The 21,106-nt window shown below is 38.7% G+C and overlaps 3 protein-coding genes across 4 annotated transcripts; 2 read left to right on the top strand and 1 right to left on the bottom strand.

The window, feature by feature from the left end:
• Positions 1 to 2,218: 2,218 nt before the first annotated feature.
• LOC116248406 (glutamate dehydrogenase 1, mitochondrial) lies at positions 2,219 to 9,292 on the top strand. Of its 2 annotated transcripts, none has more exons than XM_031621178.2 (10): positions 2,219 to 2,484; positions 4,908 to 5,048; positions 5,513 to 5,626; positions 5,840 to 6,061; positions 6,258 to 6,332; positions 6,433 to 6,549; positions 8,072 to 8,322; positions 8,460 to 8,535; positions 8,605 to 8,691; positions 8,960 to 9,292. In XM_031621178.2, exons 2-10 carry the CDS (start codon positions 4,941 to 4,943, stop codon positions 9,143 to 9,145), a joined length of 1,236 nt encoding a protein of 411 aa, XP_031477038.1. In that variant the 5' UTR covers positions 2,219 to 2,484; positions 4,908 to 4,940; the 3' UTR covers positions 9,146 to 9,292. The 2 variants fall into 2 exon arrangements, with proteins under 2 accessions (XP_031477038.1, XP_031477037.1); XM_031621177.2 differs by lacking the exon at positions 2,219 to 2,484 and adding an exon at positions 4,505 to 4,663.
• A 2,205-nt stretch (positions 9,293 to 11,497) lies between these two features.
• LOC116249132 (uncharacterized) lies at positions 11,498 to 15,625 on the top strand. The gene is made up of 3 exons (XM_031622283.2): positions 11,498 to 11,968; positions 12,754 to 12,834; positions 14,766 to 15,625. The coding sequence occupies exons 1-3, from the start codon at positions 11,810 to 11,812 to the stop codon at positions 15,174 to 15,176; spliced, it is 651 nt and encodes a 216-aa protein (XP_031478143.1). The 5' UTR covers positions 11,498 to 11,809; the 3' UTR covers positions 15,177 to 15,625.
• Positions 15,626 to 17,201: 1,576 nt separating this feature from the next.
• Positions 17,202 to 20,806, bottom strand: LOC116247848 (uncharacterized). The gene is made up of 2 exons (XM_031620213.2): positions 19,980 to 20,806; positions 17,202 to 17,409 (listed from the first exon to the last, which is right to left on the bottom strand). Exons 1-2 carry the CDS (start codon positions 20,366 to 20,368, stop codon positions 17,349 to 17,351), a joined length of 450 nt encoding a protein of 149 aa, XP_031476073.1. The 5' UTR covers positions 20,369 to 20,806; the 3' UTR covers positions 17,202 to 17,348.
• Positions 20,807 to 21,106: the final 300 nt, after the last annotated feature.

The raw sequence follows: 21,106 nt of genomic DNA, 5'->3' as shown, positions 1-21,106 counted from the left end.
CGTTTGAATCCTTTCATGGATTCTTAGCACAAGTTGTGCTAAATATGGCACTTGCATTCACTACCAATTCAGAAGATTGGTTGTCATGGAGTTCAAATTTCGGAAACCATTCTTGGCATTGTAAGTTTAGGAATTTGTCCATTAATTGTTATGAAAAAGCAAATTGTATTGATTTAATTGATCAATTAAAGAAGATTCAGAAAAGGGTAGCCAAGGTCTGAATCGACGTGCAGAAGGTCCGACTTGCAATCATGGCTGAAAAGCTTCCTGGTGGGTGGTGCTCCATTTGCAAGAGATTCAACGTCACAGGGACTTAGCATCAGCATCCTGGTTTTGGGGACACTGTGCCCCACATGACGCCTATATAGATGCCTTAATGCTTTATAACTTGAAACTTGACGCTTGTATATTATTTCATTATAATATATATAGATGGCAGAATCATTATTGGTCAAGGCCTTTGATGTGTTTTTTGACAAATTTTCGTCATCGTGGTGAAGGCAAAGAAAGAAACAATAATATCACTAGTTCATGCTTGCTGGACATACATTCATCTAAGGGCTTTAGAGGTAACATATTTTTTTAGTGAAGTATGACCTGGTGAACACTCCCATTTCCTTTGATAATGAAACGGAAGCATTGTACGCCCTGCCAACAAGATAATACACCAAACCTAATGCATTCTAATCCAAAGGCATCCACTTTCTCCCATGCTTTGTGGCGACCAATTAAGTTGAAGAATGACTAATGACCTTCTTTTCACAATTAATTTTTTTATATTTTAAAAATGGTGAGTGAAAATATCTAGATTTTGTTGTACTTTCTCTCAACAGTATCGGTTTTCTTAGTTCACTTTTTTATTTTTTTTCTTTTATTCTCCAGTTTCTTTGTGGCCCATTTTGTTGTGGATCTGTTAATTCTTGTCAAATGCCACGAGCGGTACCTTTATTTTTCTCTTTGCCTTTTCTTTTTGTATGGCACGCGCCTTTGAGGAATCTATCTAGCCCCATGTATTCGGGGAATCCGCCTGCTTTCTTTGCACCGGCTTTTTGGGGTTTTGTTATAATATTAAATGCATAAAGATGTGGTTTCTAAATTAGTATTATCATTAAATATTTAATCGGTCTGGAAGGCCCTTTGTAACTTTCACTGGAATTAATAAAAGATCCTATGCTTTTGGTCACACGGAAAATGGTTCATTTGAGAATGAACTCAGATCTTGACGGTTGTTTAATTTACTGACGGTTCGATATACGACGGACGTTGTTTGATAACAAAAGAGTTCCATGCTAAGTTCATTCAAACGAGGCAAATTAAGCTTATGCATAGGAGTTTGCATATAAACAACATGCCCATTAATTAGAAACATTTTGCTACTTATTAGTCGCTTTTATTAGTGCTTTAAGCAAAACTTTCTTCCGCTTAAAGTAGGAAAATGTTGTTGTCTAAACAACATATCTTGGGCTTAAAACACATCTTCAAATTAAACCTTATTCGTTTCTGTTTCGTTAAAGCATTCAAACACGTACAGAAAGAGTTTGATATATTGAGATATACGTATCCGGTAACTTGTGATGGTAATCTCGAAGAAGGAAATAAAATTACAACCGGTCACGTTTAAGTGCGCTGATCTAATTTAGTTGGCACTTGGCATTTGTCTTTGCTGACACGCAAACACATACAAGTGTGCACGCATTTTTAATGATATAACTAGAAATCTGGGGGCAGTTACTTACTCATCAATAATGCTGAACATAGTTGCGGATCTAACCAGTTCTTGTGGCGTTTGAAAGGAGTTCGAAAGTTAGATATAGTTTTAGGTGGGTTGAACCAAAAGTAACCAATCTTAAAGGTTTCCCCTACTAGAGGTCCACAAATATGTAAGTCAATGCTTCCTTATGGGTTTTAAACATGAAATAAAATAAACTTGGTTAAATTTCCTGAATCAACCTGGCTTAGTAATGATCAAGTCAATTTGGATGGAACTAGGCAGTTGCTGTGAAGCAAAATAATAATGCATTCATATTGGTGGACACATTTAAGAATTTCAACCAAACAAGGTGAATCCAAGGTGGCCATATGGCCTGGCTGTCCATTAATAAAGGGGGAGAGAGAGAGAGAGAGAGGGACAATGTATTCCACGATTTATTATTCTTGGTAGGCTGCCAGTGGAGTCTGAGTACTCTTTCTCTTTTTCTTCCAAAAAAATCGAAATTCTTATCCATTTGCTTTCTTGGGCATCTCATTCCTCATAACAAACTCCCTTCTTCCTCCCCCTCCTCCTTTCCTGAGACCACATTTCTCGTTAAGCCTTTTTCTTTTTCTACTTTCTTCTCATTGATAGCAGCTCCGATGGATTAGTATATATACATAGATAATGCGTCTTTTGAAGATCGTGCGCAGCTTCCATCTTTCTTGCCTGCAAAGCAAAAGCATATCGTTGGACGCTTCTGGTGCTTCCCTTCCTACCTCTTTCACATTCAGGTATGAAATGATGCCCTAATCAGCTCTCTCTATCTCTTTGTAATATATATGTCTGATGACTGGCCTATGTCTAAGATTTTCGATGAGTTTTAGCATTGAAATTGGTTGCAATAACATCGGAATTCACTTCCACAACTGCATTGGTTCCCTAGTTTTATAGATCTCAACCCACCCGTAGCATCTTTCATTGCAACTTAAAAAGAAGAAGCGAGAAACTAAGAATTAAACAACTTGTTTATACATCTCTCAAAATTCTTCACAATTATGAGAGAGTAAACTTTTCAAAGTGAGGCATTGTTTTATGGGTTTGGCCTGCAGCAGATATGATGTCCACACATTTAATTGGTCGAATGCACTAAGAAAAGGAAAGCTGGCTCTTCTGAAAAAAAAAAGAAAAAGAACTGATTAATGAGTTAATAACGCAAAAAGGACATTGGAATAAAGTTTTCAAGGTGGATCATCGGGTCAGGTGGTATTCGGATCACGAAGATAAAATGGTCGATTGTCCAATTTGGCGCACTCTGTAGGCGAGGCCCCACTATGTGCGCTGATGTGATCATTAACTCAATAGAATCGCTTATACGTTGAAATGAATCTGGTTTTGGATCATATCAATATTATATTTTGGTCCATGCCGTCTCAATTGATCACGGTTACCGTTAGGTCCCATTTTAGAACTGGGTAACCGTAACTTTTTTTTTTGCACAAGTTTGGTCGGTCTATTTTCACATTTAAATGACAGAATCCCGAATGGGAGGGTTTACATCATTAAAAAAAATTGAAACTCTAAGTTCCAAGTGGGTAGATTTACAAAAAATAATTGGGAGGGCAAATGTGAAAGCAAAATGGTGCATACGCACAGCAAGAAACAACAATATCGAATTTGGGTGATGGGTATAAAAAAAATGGGATGCTTCGTGGTGTTGAAAATGACCTTTTTACCCTCCCATCAACTACAATCTTACTTGTTTGCCCCTTAACTTGAATTTCGAGCAGCTCTGCCACCGACGCTTCACTCTTGAATGCCAGCAAAACAGAATATATGCCCATATTCCCACTTTATTATTAGTTAAGGTCCTCACAAGTTGGAAGTTTGGTAAGAAAATATCAAAGTACCGTGGAATTTATCCTTGGTTTTTGGGTTTATATCGTCGTAAAAATGCAGAATCTCGATGGCTCGATCTTGTTTGGTTCTGAGGACCATGTTTGATTGCTCAGACTGTTCTTACCTCTTAAATTGGGTAAGAAAGGTTGGGACTTTCCACCGATTTTTTTCATCATGTTTGGATTCAATTTCATGACTTGATGATCACTGCACGTAGACGTAGGTTTGGTTCAATATTTAATTTGGTGAGGGCTACCTTATCTTTTCTCGGACTAAACTTTGTTCGTTTGGACGTGGCCAAATGAGAAGGAAGAATTCGTACTCTGCTTGGAAAGGAATAGATTCTACTCTTTTGGCTTGTGGGTCTAAAACCAAATAAATCGAACGACGCCTTTACATGTAATAAAGAGGGGTAGGCCCTAAAAAGTTAAACATCCTGCTTTTCATTTTGTTGGTGAAGAAGCATTTGATGCTTTGATTTTTCTTGGAGTTTTTACTCGTTTTGTTACTCGTTTTAACTTTTACATCATCGCCTGTTTCTCAACTTCAAGAATCCAGAAAGTGGCAGTTCGCGTCTTATTAACTATGTGTATTTTAAGTTCAGATTTTCCTGGGCACGTGAACAAGAAAAGTGCTCCAAGATTTGTTTTGCAATCTTACGCGAGGGTCTAGGGGTTCCCGCCATGGTTCTGACCGTTTCCGGCAATATTCATTTTTGGGGATGTGTCGAAGTTTCTTTTCCGGTCACAAGACTCGAAGCGTTTCGATTGTTTCTCTTTAAAAGTTGAAAACCTTTTTCTTTGTTTAAGTGATTGGGTTAACAACTTTTCTGTCTCCTCGTTAAACTCAATTGGACTGGAAAAAGCATTATGAGGATATTTTCTTGGAAAAGTTAATGACACTTTCCGCATTATTTTCCGGCAAAAATATCTCCATTCCAGTATTTTAGAACCAACGAAGCTAAAAGCTAAATATTTAACAATGTGAAATGGCTATGAACTAATTACCTTTGTTGCGAGGCTACCATATTTCCAGTCCTTCCTGAAGTTTCTCCTGTCATTCATTAGATATCTGGTAAGAAAATTTTCTTTGGTATAAGTAAGTTTTCCGCAGTTGGGTGCTACAGTGTCATGCATATTGCTAGACTGCTGGTCCTCCGTGTGTTTTTAGTTCTTGATGACCTTCAGTGCTCTGCCTGTGTCATATACGATTTGGACGAGTCATCCTAATGGAAAATAACCGACTTTCTTCCTTCTTTTATGTGCATGGTTGTCCTCCTCTTCATGTAAGTGAATCGGAACCTGTTTCTTGTTTCCAGGCCGTTGGCGTCTTCCTTGTTTGAGGTTCAAAGATGAACGCTTTAGCTGCCACAAGTAGGAATTTCAAGAGGGCATCCCGTCTCCTGGGGCTGGATTCGAAGCTAGAAAGGAGTCTACTCATCCCTTTCAGAGAGATCAAGGTAGTATAAAATTCGAGGAAGAAAGAAATCATTTTTTCGTGCCCACGAAGTTTTCGGGATAAATGAGTTTTTATCTATGCGTCTATGTGTGCGTGTCCTTTGGCGTTTCGTTTTTGCTTTTCTTATGGGGATTTCAACTGCGTGTGGGTTTCGCTCTTCGGGAAGTTTCAACCGAGAACTGTGGCCCGGAAAGTGTTTATCATGTGGTTGGTTCATGGTTGTGTGATGTGTCCTAGAGCTGTGAGGTTATCGGGTTGTCATTTCCAGAAGGGGAAGTGTGTTTAGATGCATGTTACCCGAGGCTGGCTTTTTAAGGGTACCACCAAGGTCATGGTGGTTCAGTAATTCGTCCGAAAGTTCTGCACTTGTACGTGATATTTTTCTGTAATTGTTCCTGGTACTTCCCTTTTTTCTGCTTTTCTTTGTTGCCCTATATACCGTGCCTCTTCATGTGCCTTTCTCAGGTTGAATGTACTATTCCCAAGGATGATGGCACATTGGCATCCTATGTCGGTTTCAGGGTGCAGCATGATAACGCTAGAGGACCCATGAAAGGAGGAATAAGATACCATCCAGAGGTTTGTCAGTAGATTTTTTCTTTTTAAATGCTTGCTTTACAGAAACAGTTTAATCTCCCTGTTTCTCCCTTTGGGGATTGGAATTATAGCACGAATATATTTCAAAGCTGATGGACCTCTTCTGTTTTTCTATTCTGTGTGTTAAAATCACAAGCTTTAAGGAACTTATGTGCCCATTCTTGAAGCAGCAGAGGATTTCTGTTCATGCTGCAGGTTGATCCAGATGAAGTGAATGCTCTAGCACAGCTGATGACATGGAAGACTGCAGTCGCAAACATACCATACGGAGGAGCGAAAGGTGGTATAGGCTGTGATCCAGGTGAACTGAGTGTCGCAGAGTTGGAGCGTCTCACGCGGGTATTCACTCAGAAGATACATGATCTAATTGGGATCCACACGGATGTTCCTGCACCTGATATGGGAACCAATGCGCAGGTTTGCATAACTACATAGTTGTATTTTGCATTTGTTAAGTAGAGGGCCAAGGGAGTGAGCTATATCTTTTCTCTCCTCCTTTGTTATATAATCGTGCAAGCTAATAGCTGAAGTTTCTGTGTGATTTTTGTTGTGGATTTGAAAAGTAAGCTTAGCTGCTCTTTTAGGCGCCTGATTGTTATAATGTCTTCAACAGACAATGGCCTGGATTCTAGATGAATACTCGAAATTTCATGGCTACTCTCCTGCCGTTGTAACTGGAAAGCCTGTTGTAAGCATGATTTTTCTCTTTAATGTAAAGCATATGACCTTTACAAAGTTTATATGTGTAGCTCATTAGGTATCATGGTTTTGTTTTTACTATATTATAGGATCTTGGAGGCTCTTTAGGTAGAGAAGCAGCTACAGGAAGAGGGGTTCTCTTTGCTACCGAGGCACTACTTGCTGAGCATGGCAAAAAGATTGCAGATCAACGATTTGTGATACAGGTGAAAGCCATTTATTTCCATTTTAATTCTCAATGCATTTCGGTTGTTTCCAGTGATTTGTTGTCAAGTGTAAATTATGCATTGCCAAGATGAAGCATGAAAATTATTCTCTATGACTGTTAGTTTTGCAAGAATTTGATCTGGTGGAATATGTGGAAACATAATTTCTTCTACAGAAGTGAATGTTTGTCCATGGCTAACCTCTGAATGAAACTAATGCTTAATATGATGGCGAGCTTTTGTATTCCATTTATATAAAGGTATCTCAAAGTGAGGAGCAGGGATTGTAGAAGCCAAAGTTGTAGGAATTCTTCAGGCTCGTATGAATCTTGAATCTGTTAATATACCTCCTTACCGACCTTGTTCTTGGAGTTAGAGCAAATTTGGTACTTGACCTCATCCTCATATGGAGCATCCAATTTCGGAGATATGTGACCTTTCTCTTGTCATCTCATCCTTTTTGTTTTCAAAAATTATCCTATGATAAATTTCCTCTTCTACGTGAGCTGATTAGCTGTTCTTTTCAGCATCTTGTCTATAGTCTATGGTAGTTCTCTGTGACTAGTTAGGCTGTTTCTTTACTACCAAGACAATGTCAGCATTCTTATCACGAGGAGGATTTAGCTCAGGAGGGAAACTTAAAAAGAAATTGTTCATGGAGAAAATAATAAGATTTAAGGCTTTCTGACTAAATTTATGATTCTATCAGTCCTGCTGTTGTTGAAGTTGATTGTGGAAGTTGTCTCAATGGAAATCTCTTATTAGATAGAAAAGTTGATGGTCTAGGTGACTGTTAGTGCTTAGCAGGCTTCAGAAGTAAATGCAGTATGAAGCTTATCATATTAGTAGGGAAAATTCTAACTTTTAACATCATTTAATCCTTCCATGATACCTTTCTAAGCTTCTTTATCATGTGAACATGTGCTTATGTCTACAGAGAACAATAGTCGAGGTTGTCAATCTATCACATTGTAATTTTCAATTTGATAAAAGTGTTTTTTTATCAACTGGATGGTGCTTTACAAGGTTCCTACCTAGTTTCAGCATAATATCTGCCATTTATTTTAAGGGATCCCATGAATATATAGCTGGCAACCCAAATGATGTGGCTGAGGTGTAAATGGTGTAAACTAGGTTTGCCAGCAGGTCACAGGTTACTGAGGTATCAAGAAATATGGTTCGCAATTCAAATGGCATATTACTGAGGCATTCCATTTCATCACTATAGCTTTTAGGGGCATATCAATACTTCCCATCTCAATAATCCCTCTTCTGGATCTTGTTGGATCAATATGGGAATCTTAATCTGTAATGACTTGGTTTAATTTTTTACGGTGGGTTTGTAGGCAGAGTAGGATATCATATGATGGGTTAGTCTATGTTCCAACAATAATTTCTTGCTGAATTTTAACAGTTTTAGATGTCAATTGAACATAACTTATGCATCTGTAACCATCCTGCCGTTTTGAGGATTTGCTACAGCATGATATATATGTTGAAAAACGTGGAACAAAATTTCCAGGGATTTGGAAATGTTGGATCATGGGCTGCACAACTCATTAGTGAAAAAGGAGGTAAAGTGGTTGCAGTAAGTGATATAAGTGGTGCCATAAAGAACAACAGTGGTCTTGATATCCCAAGACTTCTGAAACATGCTAAAGAGCATCGTGGAGTAAAAGGCTTTGATGGGGGAGATTCTGTGGATCCCAGGACGTTGTTGGTGGAAGATTGTGATGTTCTCATTCCAGCTGCGCTTGGGGGTGTTATTAACAGGTTCTAAATCATCTTCTTTCCTTTGGAGCATTAGTGGTCTTCTTTTCTGTTTAAGAAAAATCCAAGTATTTAGTGAATTTGGTTAACCGAGTTTTATTTTTAGATTTGTAAATAAATTACTGTCGTTCTTGTGACAGGGAAAATGCTAATGATATCAAGGCCAAGTTCATTATTGAAGCTGCTAACCATCCAACTGATCCAGAGGCTGATGAGGTAAAACTCTTGCTATTCAGCTGTACAGGACAGCAAAAATGCTAATGATATCATTTCCATTTCATGCAGATCTTAGCGAAAAAAGGTGTCATCATTCTGCCTGACATTTTTGCGAACTCTGGTGGAGTTACCGTGAGTTACTTTGAGTGGGTTCAGGTAACTCTTTGCAAAAGACTTTTCGATTTTATCATAAGATTATTGAAAACTCCCCGTAGGGAGATATCAGAAGTTGGTTATCAAATTAAATCGTGTGAGTTATATCAAGTGCCATATACGGCAATTTGAGCTGTCCCATTGAGGTCAGCCTCATTGGTGCTATAGCTTCAACTCATTGTTCTCTGTACGTGTTGATTGCTTGTTCTTTGTAGTAGTCGCCCTAATGAGTTCCACAATTTTTAATTCTTTGTTCTTCTTTGGCTTGCAGAATATTCAAGGATTTATGTGGGATGAAGAGAAGGTAAACTGTGAACTGAAGAACTACATGACAAAAGGTTTTAACCATATAAAGGAGATGTGCAAGACCCACAATTGTGATCTTCGCATGGGAGCGTTTACCCTTGGAGTTAACCGCGTTGCTCGAGCAACTGTTCTCCGAGGTTGGGAGGCTTGAGAAAAAGTTGCAGCTCTCTCTCCCTCTCTTTCTCTCTCTCTCCCTCCTGTTTCTTTGCATTGTAGCTTGTCTGAGGCACACCGAACTACTGAGCCTTTTGCTTGAAAAATTGCAATGGCATGAGAAATAAATCTGCTTTATTTTGTACGACTCTCTCTCTCTGTGTCAAAGAGAAATCTGACTTACCTGGTATAAGCTCCTACTGATCTTCTGAATTCAGCTGTTTTCTGATGGTTTAACCAATTTGGGAACCACCGTGAACTGCGGCTTAGAGCTGTAGAAAATAGTTAAGGAATTCTCTTTAATCCTTTAAGCAACCTGGAGCCATATTGATAATAAGCTTATGGTAGGGAGGAGGACCATGAAAGCTCGGACTCGGGGGTCTCAATATAGTATTGATGTAAAGTATTCATGCCACATGCCCGAAGTCAAAATGCAGATGAACCTTTAGACACGGGTTTCAGCAACCAGAAAGGGCGCAGCGGCGGACTGGGTACTACGGAGAAGGTGCACAATGAACATAAAACGTAGGTTTAGATGCATCCGCCTGTGCGCGAGGTTCTGGATGGACGAATGGCCGGAGGAATCCAATAATCCAAGACTTGTGTACGAGTTTTCTTGCCATGGCATTCATCCAAATCTGGTTTTCTTACCATGACATTTATCCAAATCTGGTCACATACATGCAAAAATGTAGTTCTAGATTTATGCCATTTTACATGCAAATTCGAATCGGACTAAGCCCGCTACCACGAAGCTATATGCTTTATTTTCCCAATCCAACATCGCATGAATTTGGTGTCTCCAAAGATTAAAACAATGATATTTTTACATATAAAAATTACAATTTCTGCAGCTATTGATTCTCAGTGAATCGTAAAACACTTTCCACATGTTAAGGTATTAAAAAGCAAGTTGTACACGTAATTATCCAATGGGCCAGTTTTTTACACCGTGCAAATGCTGACTGCTGAGAGAAAGTTAGTCTGCAACAATAACCAGCATGTGACTAAATGATACGAACTATACTTACGTCTTAATCTAGAAGGAAAGGCTGGTTTGTATTAAAGAGTATGGTATACTTGAATATAGCAAGCAATGTTGTAAAAAACAGTATCCGCATCGTATCGGTTATGTATCAACTGGTATCGCCCCACTTTGTGCTTTTATAAATTTAAAACAAAGAAATGCTGGGAACAACAAACGAAATTCAGATAGTTTTAAATTCCACTGGGATATTCATATACAAAGTTACGAAATTAAGGAAAAAGAAGACCTGGAAAATCGAAATTGTGCTCTTGAATTTCATGATCTGAGAAAATGCAGGACGTTAAAACAGAATCTGGTGGATGTATTTCATTTCATTTGTTTTATTTTGTGAAGAAACTGCACGATATTGACTGCATTGGTTTTTATCCTCTCAACAAGTGTTGTCACTAGCCGAGTTCGAACGAAGCTGAGCTAGCTTGAGCTTGACTTGAGTAGAGAAAGATTCTCAGCTTGAGGTCGAGCTCACCGGCTTGAATTCGGTCAGCTCAGTTTGAGAGTGCTCAAGCTAAGAGCATGTAGCACGAGTTTAGCTGAGGCAAGTGTCAATTTTTTTTTTTTTTTTTTTTGTTTTAACATTATACTCGAATAGTTAAAACACATGAACTTAATTATTGACTCGAACTTGACTTGTTTAACAAACCAGCAAACTTTAATTGAGGCCCAAATGAACTAAAGTCTCTGTTGTCCTTTGACGGCTATCTTGATAGTACACAGTGGAGACCCTTTCTCCCATACAATCAATTAAGAAACTACCAATTTATGGGATACGCTTCTGGTTTTACGTTTCACCAAATGGCAACATGCCATGAACCTCAAGAAGAATCCCATACACGAGACTCGAGACAAAATATTACAAGCACAACCGGTGGAAAAAAAAAGAGCTACATGTTTGGCATTTGGTGTGTACCCTGATTGTGTGTGTGTGTGTTTCCACTAAGGTGAAAGATTTGTTTTATGAGACACTTACAAGGTTTGAACTCGGCCTTCCCAGTTGTGTTAATCCTCAGTTCCCTCTTGTGTGCCATTGTCAGTGGATTGACAAAGCTCACAATATTTTCTCTTCATATCAGCTTTTAATTCAGCTAATCATGTTTTCTTAGCCGTAAGTTCATTGAGTCACGTTCATGTGCGCCCAGTTGGTTCACCTAGTCAGATTCTTACCCATGCGGATACGAATGTCCACATACTATGGACACCATTTCCAATTCAACCGTCCCTCCTGAGACCAGCAACGAAGGCGACTATAACAGATGACCTCTCCCCGTTCACGTTTATCACGGTCCATATAAAAAGTGAGACACTGCCCGGTGCATGCACTTACCTTGTGCCTACCCCTCGGTTGCCTGTTTTGACGTGAACGGGGAGAGAGAGACAGAGAACAAAATCCTTGGTATCTGACACTTCGTAAGAAGATTGGTTGAGACTACCCACTCGACCTTCTCCTTTCTGGAGGTCAGGTTGCTTGAGATATCTTCCCTACTTCTGTGCCTGAAAGGCTGAAACCCTGGGGAGTTTATTTGGATTTGCCGTTTCCTCTAATTTTTGCCCATCTGAGTCGAATTGGTGTTCTGGGATTTCTTGGGGTTTGGGCCTGGCTGTTGTTGTGGGCAATAGATGGCTAAGAAGATCAAGTCTGATGGAAGTGGTATCGATGAAGCAAACCGGACCATGTACGCCGCCTTTTGCAATGCTGCAAATTCCCTATCTCAGCTTTATACTCAGGCTGAAAGTCAGCAGAAACTGGCATTCCAAGCTGGGGAACGCCATTCCTTGGTATTCCAGTCCTCCGATTTTTATTGCATCTGCCTTTAAGTCAATATAAAATCCACGGTTCAATGACATGATGTTATGAACTTTCTCTTGCGAAATCTTTATTAATTTAATTGTTTTCGCATTTAGTTCTTAGCGATATGGTGTCCTGCTGGTCCACTGGACAGCTAATTGATTGCCTTGGTTAATATGCATTAGAAACGAAGGGAACACAAATTGGGTACTCTTTTTTATTTTACTCGTTATTGTCAGAGAAGTAATCTGTTCTTTGGAGCCATATTCTGTGCAGAAGACAAATATAACGTGTTTTTGTTTCTTTTGTGATCAGTTGATTGTCATTTTTTAGTTGTTTTAGATTGTTGTGTGTAGACAATTTTGTTTCTGTGAATATATGAAGAATATGAACGAATTAGCCATGTCAACCATATTACGTGCGTCTTTCTACTGCATAATATTTTGGTGCATAATGGATTCCTGAGATTTGGATAAAAGAATCAACTAGTTTGGCTCTTTTCTGTGTTCCCGATTTCAGATTTTAAAAGTTTAATTCAGCAATGTCTGTTCTTGTTGGCATTGTGTCCTAAAGGTTTTCCACTTATAATGGTTGCTGTTTGAGGAGATTTGAATTCTCAAACCTTTTACTGGCGATCAAATTTGAAGTATATAGTTATTGTGAGCCAACTCCATTATCTTGAAACATGTTATTTATTGCTGCATGTAAATGTGCACACACTTCAATGTTTCACCATTACATTCCTTTCAAGGATTGATGCGTGCTTTTTCTTTAGGAGAAAATGTATCAGTGGATTTTGAGGCAAGAGGAAGATGGAAAAAGAATTACTGCCTCAGATGTTATCTTTCGTCTTCAGGTTAGGATGGCTTGTTACATTGTCTTTGGGATGAAAAACCATACATGCTTCTGTAACTACTTATTATCATTAAACGCCATTGCTCTCTCTCTCTCTCTCCCTCTGTGTTGGTGACTTCTTTCTGAGTGCAAGTTTTTGCAGGCACACTTGATTGACTTTTAGTTGTAATTCAAAGTAATCAACCATGATTTGAATATCAAACTTTATCTGCAATTGAATCCTAATATGGTCCATTTATATGTATACAAGCCTCGTTGGATGGACTTGGTTGTCATGCAAAATTGCAAATAACTCCTAATAGATCTGATACTACGTTAGCTTCAGTGACTGCAATCCTTTGGGTTGCTGATGACACTAGTCTGTTGATGTCACGGTTGGCTGCATCCAAACGTTCTAATTCATGAGTTTAGCTTCCAATTTCTATTGTGGGACTGGTATTTGAGGCGCATGTTGTGTTTCTCTCTAACATGGAAATATTCATTCATTTCATTGCTCTTGTAATCGGCATTGGTCACCATATTTTTTTTCCTGGTTCATTTTATTGTCGCCGAATAGATTTTGCTTCAATTGATTTATAAGTCTTGTGGCCTGTCCTGTCCAACACAAGGGGAAGAAATGGTTGAAACATATTCTTTCTTGATCATTACTAACATTAATTGGGATCTCCATTTTTGCAAAGCTCAATGTTCCCTTCTAAATGGAATGAGAGGATATATAATGTATTCTTTCAGCATTATTAGTTAGTGAATCACTGCCAAATGCCAAACTCTTTAATTAGGCCATTTGGCTTCTAAATGGTATGACAAGTTTTTCTAATTATCATTTGTGTGTAATGCACATTTTTGGTAGCTCCTGATTTTCATCATAGAAACTGTTACAACAGATTTTTCTTGTTTGTGCTCAAGGTTGAAACTTTGTTTTTATTTCTATTATGTTAAAGTTGATGGCATGGAGTTCTTTTCAGGTAAAATTATTTTTATGTACATTCAAAGATAATTGATTAGTAACCTTTCAGGTCACTTGATAGTGTACATCGATTTTTCACTGATGAACAGAGCACAAATGGCCACATTGTTGCTTTTGAAGTTGTATAGCTACATCATTTCTTAAAAATTTCTGGTTTTTTCTTATTCTTGTCTCCTTTACTCCTTTGATTAAGTTCTAGTTCTGGAGAGAACAAGCATCAACCAATATTCTTAGAAAAGAACACAAAAATGTAGCAAATTTCAATAAAAAGAAAAATACTGCAAAATGAAAGGATTAAATTATAAAAAAAAATTATAAAAGTTGGGGGTGTTTCATTTTGGCCCTTCAAGAAATGAACATTCTAATGAAAGTGTCAACCAATTGCTGTCCAGGTGCAACATGCCTTTCTTTTTGGTCAATGTTAGTGTTCAGTACTGCAAGTTCATAAATCTATGCATATTATTGTACGGATCTATCTGATGCTTTGACTTGGAACTTCTGTATTTGTTCCTTTTGGGTTTTTTTTTTTTTCCTTATGGAGGACGGATGCTTTGGACAGAAAACATAGAGGGAGTTCTGATGGTTTCAAGTGAATGGGCAGATGAATTATGGTTGTTATGTTTCAACTGAAAGCAATGCTAGTTAAATAATTTTATTAAGATTTATTGGTTCAATCATTTTCTGATGTACAGATCCATGTCATTTGTGGTTTCTTTTTGTTCTTCTTCCTCTAAAACTCAGGCATAACACTCATGTGATGGATGCATATGTCATGCCGAGTATGTACATCAATCACTCAGTAGCTTAAGTTTTGGAAGTTCTGTAAGTTTTGAGCGCATAGGAAGTTCATCCAGCAAATATTCAATGTTGGAACAGATGCTGCATTTTGAGATTAGCCTTTTGAATATTCCTATTTGCCTGCAATTCATGTGATAACTGTAACCTATGTGATTCACCTTTACAAGGAATTCAATTACATTGGGGAGATCTCCTCAATGCCTCTTGGATATCAATGGCAACAGCCACAAAATCTGAACTCACATATGTGCCATCCTACTCTAACCACTCAAACGGACTACGGTTCAGTTGAGCTATCAACAGGTCAGACCATGAGGCCACTAAGTATGGAGCAGACAAGGCAGTCTGTATGTGTCAATGTTCTCCCCTGTCCTGCAAGGAATCATGCTCAACTTAGTCAAATGACATCACGAGCAGGACTTGAACCTGGCCTAGAAAATGGAGGATTTGATCCTGAGAAGTGCAGTTCACCAGATGGAATGGGTCATGTCTCCTCTACACATAATTTTTTACAATATGCACATCAAGTTCATGAGGTTGGCATTCTCGATTTCCATGAAACGGCAATGGACATATAACAGAAGTCCTTTCCCATGGATATCATCCATGATGTTGTGGATCTTCTTCGTACTAGAAATGGTTACTGAAGAGTAGGCTATAAAGATGGAAATTAGCCGGGCTGCTTGTGTCTGGTGCTACTGCAGTTTGCAGTTTTCATAGTTCTTTAAAGTTGCGGATATGGTTTGCGTACAGGTGTTCAAGAATGCAGTCACACATGATCAGAGAGAGCCTCATCCAGGATGGTACTGAGGAGAAGCTTGGGCTGGCTTAGTTCATGTATCATCTAAATATAGTTTGACTTTTACTTGGCTGGACTTATGATAGTGAATTTGCAGTTCGATTCTGCTTGAAATTTTTGAAACGTAAGTCCGTCCAGCTGATTATTTTATTTTCTCCATTTACTGTTCAAAATTCTACATGTGACCCATGGAAATTGTGATTGAAGTGAAGATCATCTCTTTTTTCACACTGAAAATATAGAGAAACTTTTCCTGTCTTTTTCCTCTTCGAGCGAAAGTTCATCAAAAGCTATTTATTCATGTCCACAGAGAGTTATTCACTCGGTTTTGGAAAGGGTCCATGAGAGGATTAGATAGCAAGGCCATCTCATCAAGAATAATTAGGAGGCGAAAATAAATGTGGCACTAGCTATCGAATCCGTTACATACTACGTAGAGAAGGTATCAATCGAGGTTTTCACGAAGTATTTCACATGACGAGAGACATCTACAGCTGATGATAGTGTAAAATTAGGCACATATTCTCACCGGGCCCTTTTTGTACGGCATCTTTAATGCGTTGTCGTATCCAATAGACTCTACGTCACAGGGGGTTTTCTGGCTTGGCGGGTCTAATGGTATGAGCTGACCCACCAACTTAGAAAAAAAAAAAAAAAAGAGGGTATGTGTTTTATTTTAAACTTTTTATTATTTTTTTCAAGACCTGAATTTTTTCGTAAAACTAAGTTATTTGTTATTTTTCATTGATTACCAAATAGAAAAGCACCCAGGTTATGGCATCTGAATGCCAAATCAGCATCATGAATCATTCAGCCAATGTTGTTGGCACCACAATGGATGGCATGCTGGTTTGATGACAGATTGGGCCATATGAGGCCTCCGTCGGCATATTTCTCATTTAACTATTAAAAAATGATTAGAATTATTAAACTAATTACAAAACGAGAAAATAAAGAATTTCTTGAAAATCTTATCGCCAGCAGATATGACAATGACAACTCGTTAAGAATTTCTTCATATCCAGAGTCCATACAACAGGTTGGACTGTAGCTCCTAGGGATAAGGTTTTCAACAGGATGTCTACTCAACCGGATGGGAATCAAAAGCTGTTCCACGCAATTATTTTAGTGATGACTTTCTTCCCCTTACTTGAAGTTTCTGGCTTATATTTTAGGATACGGCACATGAAACCATGTTGGGACTTGTGCATCGACGCTGACAATTGGAAAATGCGATTCAGAGTTAACCCAGTTTCGCTTGCTTACCAGAATTTGATGAAATGTAGTCCATTCAGGTACAGTGGAAGATCCAGAGTTGATTTGTTTAAAATTCTATAATTTATTAGACTTTGTGATGGAAGTTACACCAAGTATCTATGCCCTTGCTCATCCATTGCTAGGCTTAACTCCTCGGTTAGCGGAGCCTGATTTTCTATCTTCAGGGTCGCTTAGTTACCGTCTTCCCAACGGAGAACTATTCTACGAAAATGGCGGATGGTTTGAGCAGACCTTTTGAATTTTGATTAGCGGTTCACATGAGCAAGCCATTCAATTTCCAAGTGGCTGCGCCATAACTGCCGGATCTGCTTTCCATGGTAGAGAGAGAGATTTCCCATCTTCATGGTTCACCAACATACTCATGTAATCCGTATCTGATACGATCCACGCTCCGTAGGCTACTGGTTGGTGTTCATGAGCTTTGGCACTTAATATGAATCGTGCGTGCATACAAGAAGCAACTAGACATTGAATCCAAGCGCAGGGCCCAACCTGATTGTAACCATCATGTACAAAAACGAATTGCTTAAACACCAAAGAAAAACTGCTGTTAAAATGTAAAATTGAAGGAATCATCCCTGACAAACTGTGTCTGTAAACAAAGATAACAGTTTGACTACAATCTGACTTAGGCATATAGGCCTTCCATATGTTGCAGGAACCAAAAGCTGGTTCACTGGATAACGCATGAACATGTTCGGTTGTTTTCATCATCATCTGAGTCTCCCCAATCACTGTATAAAAGGAACACGATTGTTAGAGAACAGTTCCCATCATCATATTAGAAGACGAAGAAGTTGATGCAGACATTTGACAACTAATTAGTGCTGGATCTGAACAGCAATTTACGTTGCATACTACTCTTGGATTTCATTACTCCGTAATGTGTAGAAGAAAGCACAAGCAAGAAAATGGACCAACAGCAACAGGTAGTGAATAAGGTAACACAAAAAGAAGGCAACTATCATGACTCGATCATGGTTTTGGATCTCGTAGATGGATTCTGTTACATGAATAGTATATACAAAAGAAGCACTTAAATAATATGCATAAGTGAAGCAATTACAACACCATTATGCAAACAATCTTTAGGACAAGATGGATATTTACAAGATTTTATGTCAGATACCTTTGCCATCCATACCAAAAAGAATATGCAAAATATGAAAGATATGATTGGCTACATTGACAAACTTAATACACATCCAATTGATTTTCAAGGTAAATTTCATATCGTTCGTATTAGTTGGTATTAACTTTTGCTGGACAATTATGCTCAGGCACAAGAACAAGCATAGCCTGCATATTTTAGAATCTCAAGACAATAAATAATGAATCAAGTCTTTGCAATATTACTGATCATTCCATTATAATGTTAATATAATTACTTATATAACATCAGTCTGGAACATACTCTGCCAAAGCATGTTAGTGGACAATATTTTAACAAAATGAAAGCGTGCCTATAAAGTCATGATGGAAATAATGAATCTGAACCTTCTAATACTGTGCAAATGGAAGCAACATGATTTTAGCTTGATTTCTAGATCGTCTAGCCATAGCACCCATTATCTGCTTTATGTTCCAAGGCTGCAGACTTGAGGTTAAACCTGCCCTAGAAATAAAATTTCCAATATCCAGCTTTTGTGAGGAAAAACCAAGCAACATAATGCAATGAAATTCTTGAGAAGGTGCGGGTGAAATCTATCATGCCTTTCTGAACCATTGTAGCTACACAAGAACAAGTAATCCTATCATTTTATGGACAGGGTACACAGACTTACACCCCCAAAGCTGACAAAGAACAAAAACCAAACTGAATTATAGGCAAAGCTTGGAAGAAAAGATATCCTAATATACTAAGTACGATGATCATATTCATGATATCAAAAGGAACATCAAACGACATGCCTACGCCAGATATAACTGCCTAGCATCTTATGAGGACCTTTTGACATGAAAACTCCTTAGATATAACGATAGAGCATCCCATCGAATATCCTTAGGCAGGAAAGAGTTGTTGATATCCACTAGATACTTACAGTAAAGGATCACTAAAAGAAATTCCCATTAGATTCGAGTGGCCCTAGCAGGAAAAAGAAAAAAACAGAAGAGATCAGTTTCACAAACAGTTCTGGAAATCCTGAAGAATGACTGCCTGATATCACTCTCTGTTCTCAAGGTCCTCCTACATGCCTCTTGACAAAGTGTGGACAAAGAAAACATGACAACTGCATATAGAAGCATATGACCATGGATAAAAGGATCTATCCCGATGGTCCACTACAATCAAAAGCAAGTGATCAAGAAATCGAAGCTAGGGAAGCAAAAATGAGCTTGAGGAGGTCCATCTTGAGAATTATGGTGCCAAGATCACATAAGCCATTCAATTAGTCATTATCAATTCACTTCACTTTGCATATACATGAAGGAAACAGATCTAACTTCTGTTGTCTTTGCAACAGCGTGTAACTCAACATAGACTCTTTTGAGCTCAACACTTGAGAGTCTCATTATACCTGATAAAGCAATGTCAAGCTTACCATAGCCATCAAGAATCCAAAATGAATAACAAATTTTCATGACTACGACATGATCCCTGATCACATCAAACCGATCAAGTATTGCCGACACTCCTTAAGGGAACCCCTTCCTAGAAAAAGAAAAGAATTTGTCTATGTGCCGGAATAGGCACAAACTCCAACAGGGGTTAGCCTTGAATTTCTCCTCATGACCATGAAGCTTCTAGTTCGGAGTCAAATCGCTACATCCCAACATCCGTGCAGTTCCGGCTGAGGAGATCTGGAGGATTTCAAGTATCTAAAGCCAATTTCTATGACTGATCACTTCGTTCTACATCACCCAGTTTGGGGGACTTTCTCTGGAATTCAGAAGTGCGTCGTGCTTGACGCGCAAAATGATCCCGGGCGACCCTTTCCTAGATTTACGACGTTTCTGAAAAATTCTTCAATTGTTACGAGAAAAGATTTATTACATGGAACTATCACAACACAGAATCTTCTAAAGATATTATGCGGAACAATTTAACAGAGAAACACAAAGTCTGAGGTCTCACAAGCTCAAAGTCGTGACCTATAAAAGAGAGAATTTAATAGTTGCGCGGAAGGTGAACACTTAAACTCAAGCTATAGAGAAAAGAGACATATTACACACTACTGGAAACTGCAATTAATGTTTCAGGAGGGAAAGAACGAAAGAACACATAGATGGCACCTTCCAGAATCAGAATAAACCACAAGAATTAAGAGAAGAAATATAACAGCAGCGCATGAAAAGAAAAGACCTGGCCTCAAACTCTTTGATCTCAGCCAACTCTCTTCCTTGGAAGTCCAGCCACCGCACCCTTCCCTTGTCAACTCGACTCTCCCTCCCCTCGCCATGAATCCCACCCTTCTTCAGACTACTTTTGCGCACAATCCGGACACCCCCATCTAAGCAATTCTCCTCCATCTCAACCTTCTTACCAGGAAAACCGCCCACTCCATCAGCAACCGAAGGCAAGGCAGCAGAAACATGACTGGTACCTCCCACTTGCAACGACGGAGAAGCTATGGTACTTGTTGATGCACAAAACAGAGAGAAAAGAAATGTGCAAGAGCACCCACAGACTTGGGGCTTTATAGTAGCCAGTTGGAACCCAGGAAACAGCAACTTGCCGGGTGAAACTCTCATGGAATCACCTCCTGAAGACAATGCATCGAAACCAACAAGGGCTTTCAGGCCATAAACTTCCCTGTAGATCAAAATCCAACTCCAGTTTCCTCTTTTTCTTGGTTCTTAAGCAGAGAGAAGCAAGGATTCCCTCTCTATCTCACACAAACTGAGATTTGGGCAGTCTGACATATGAATCGACTTGTTGAAAAAGTAGAAACAGAGGGATAGCTCTCACCCAAATCCAGTCGACCAGTTGCTTAGGATACCACTACCTCGTTTTCCCAGTGGCCTACCAATGTTTGGGAATTCAATTGTTACATTAATTGCAAAGTTTGTGAGGCCCGTTCAGAGCATAAACTTATCGCTTCGGCCATTGAATAATTGGAAAAATATCTTCTCTCAGATTTATGGTCCACTAGTTATTGCAGCCTCTTTTGCTTTCCCTTTTACTTTATCATGAACCCTCTCACAACGTAAATTTTTTCTCAGTGTCAGCTTCACGCTTTTTCTTCACTCCAAAGCCTTCTTAGAAGAACTTGAACATGATTCAGTTTCATGCGTTCCAGTTAAACACGCTTATCTGATAATTGTCGGTAAACACTGACACTTTTATCATAAAAAAATCAGATATACAAGTTCAGGTTTGAGATTATGGCAAAATTTGGCCCTTAAGTGGACACCTTATCATAACTCAGGGGTCCTTTTTACAGGACTGTGCGGCAAGCATCCATTGACAATGGACGATTTTCCTTTTAT

The sequence above is a fragment of the Nymphaea colorata genome, chromosome 2, assembly GCF_008831285.2.
Source record: "Nymphaea colorata isolate Beijing-Zhang1983 chromosome 2, ASM883128v2, whole genome shotgun sequence".
In the NCBI taxonomy this organism is placed as follows: Eukaryota; Viridiplantae; Streptophyta; class Magnoliopsida; order Nymphaeales; family Nymphaeaceae; genus Nymphaea; species Nymphaea colorata.
Note: the sequence above shows the minus strand (reverse complement) of the source record. Positions and strands in the feature narration are given on the sequence as shown.

Excerpts from the sequence above, each read along its gene's own strand:
- LOC116248406 (XM_031621178.2), top strand. The coding sequence starts at position 4,941 with ATGAACGCTTTAGCTGCCACAAGTAGGAATTTCAAGAGGGCATCCCGT. Across the intron at positions 6,550-8,071 it reads ATCAACGATTTGTGATACAG|GGATTTGGAAATGTTGGATC; the intron begins GTGAAAGCCATT and ends CAAAATTTCCAG. Across the intron at positions 8,692-8,959 it reads GTTACTTTGAGTGGGTTCAG|AATATTCAAGGATTTATGTG; the intron begins GTAACTCTTTGC and ends TTTGGCTTGCAG.
- LOC116249132 (XM_031622283.2), top strand. The coding sequence starts at position 11,810 with ATGGCTAAGAAGATCAAGTCTGATGGAAGTGGTATCGATGAAGCAAAC. Across the intron at positions 11,969-12,753 it reads CTGGGGAACGCCATTCCTTG|GAGAAAATGTATCAGTGGAT; the intron begins GTATTCCAGTCC and ends CTTTTTCTTTAG. Across the intron at positions 12,835-14,765 it reads ATGTTATCTTTCGTCTTCAG|GAATTCAATTACATTGGGGA; the intron begins GTTAGGATGGCT and ends CACCTTTACAAG.
- LOC116247848 (XM_031620213.2), bottom strand. The coding sequence starts at position 20,368 with ATGAGAGTTTCACCCGGCAAGTTGCTGTTTCCTGGGTTCCAACTGGCT. Across the intron at positions 17,410-19,979 it reads ATCAAAGAGTTTGAGGCCAG|TGATTGGGGAGACTCAGATG; the intron begins GTCTTTTCTTTT and ends CCTTTTATACAG.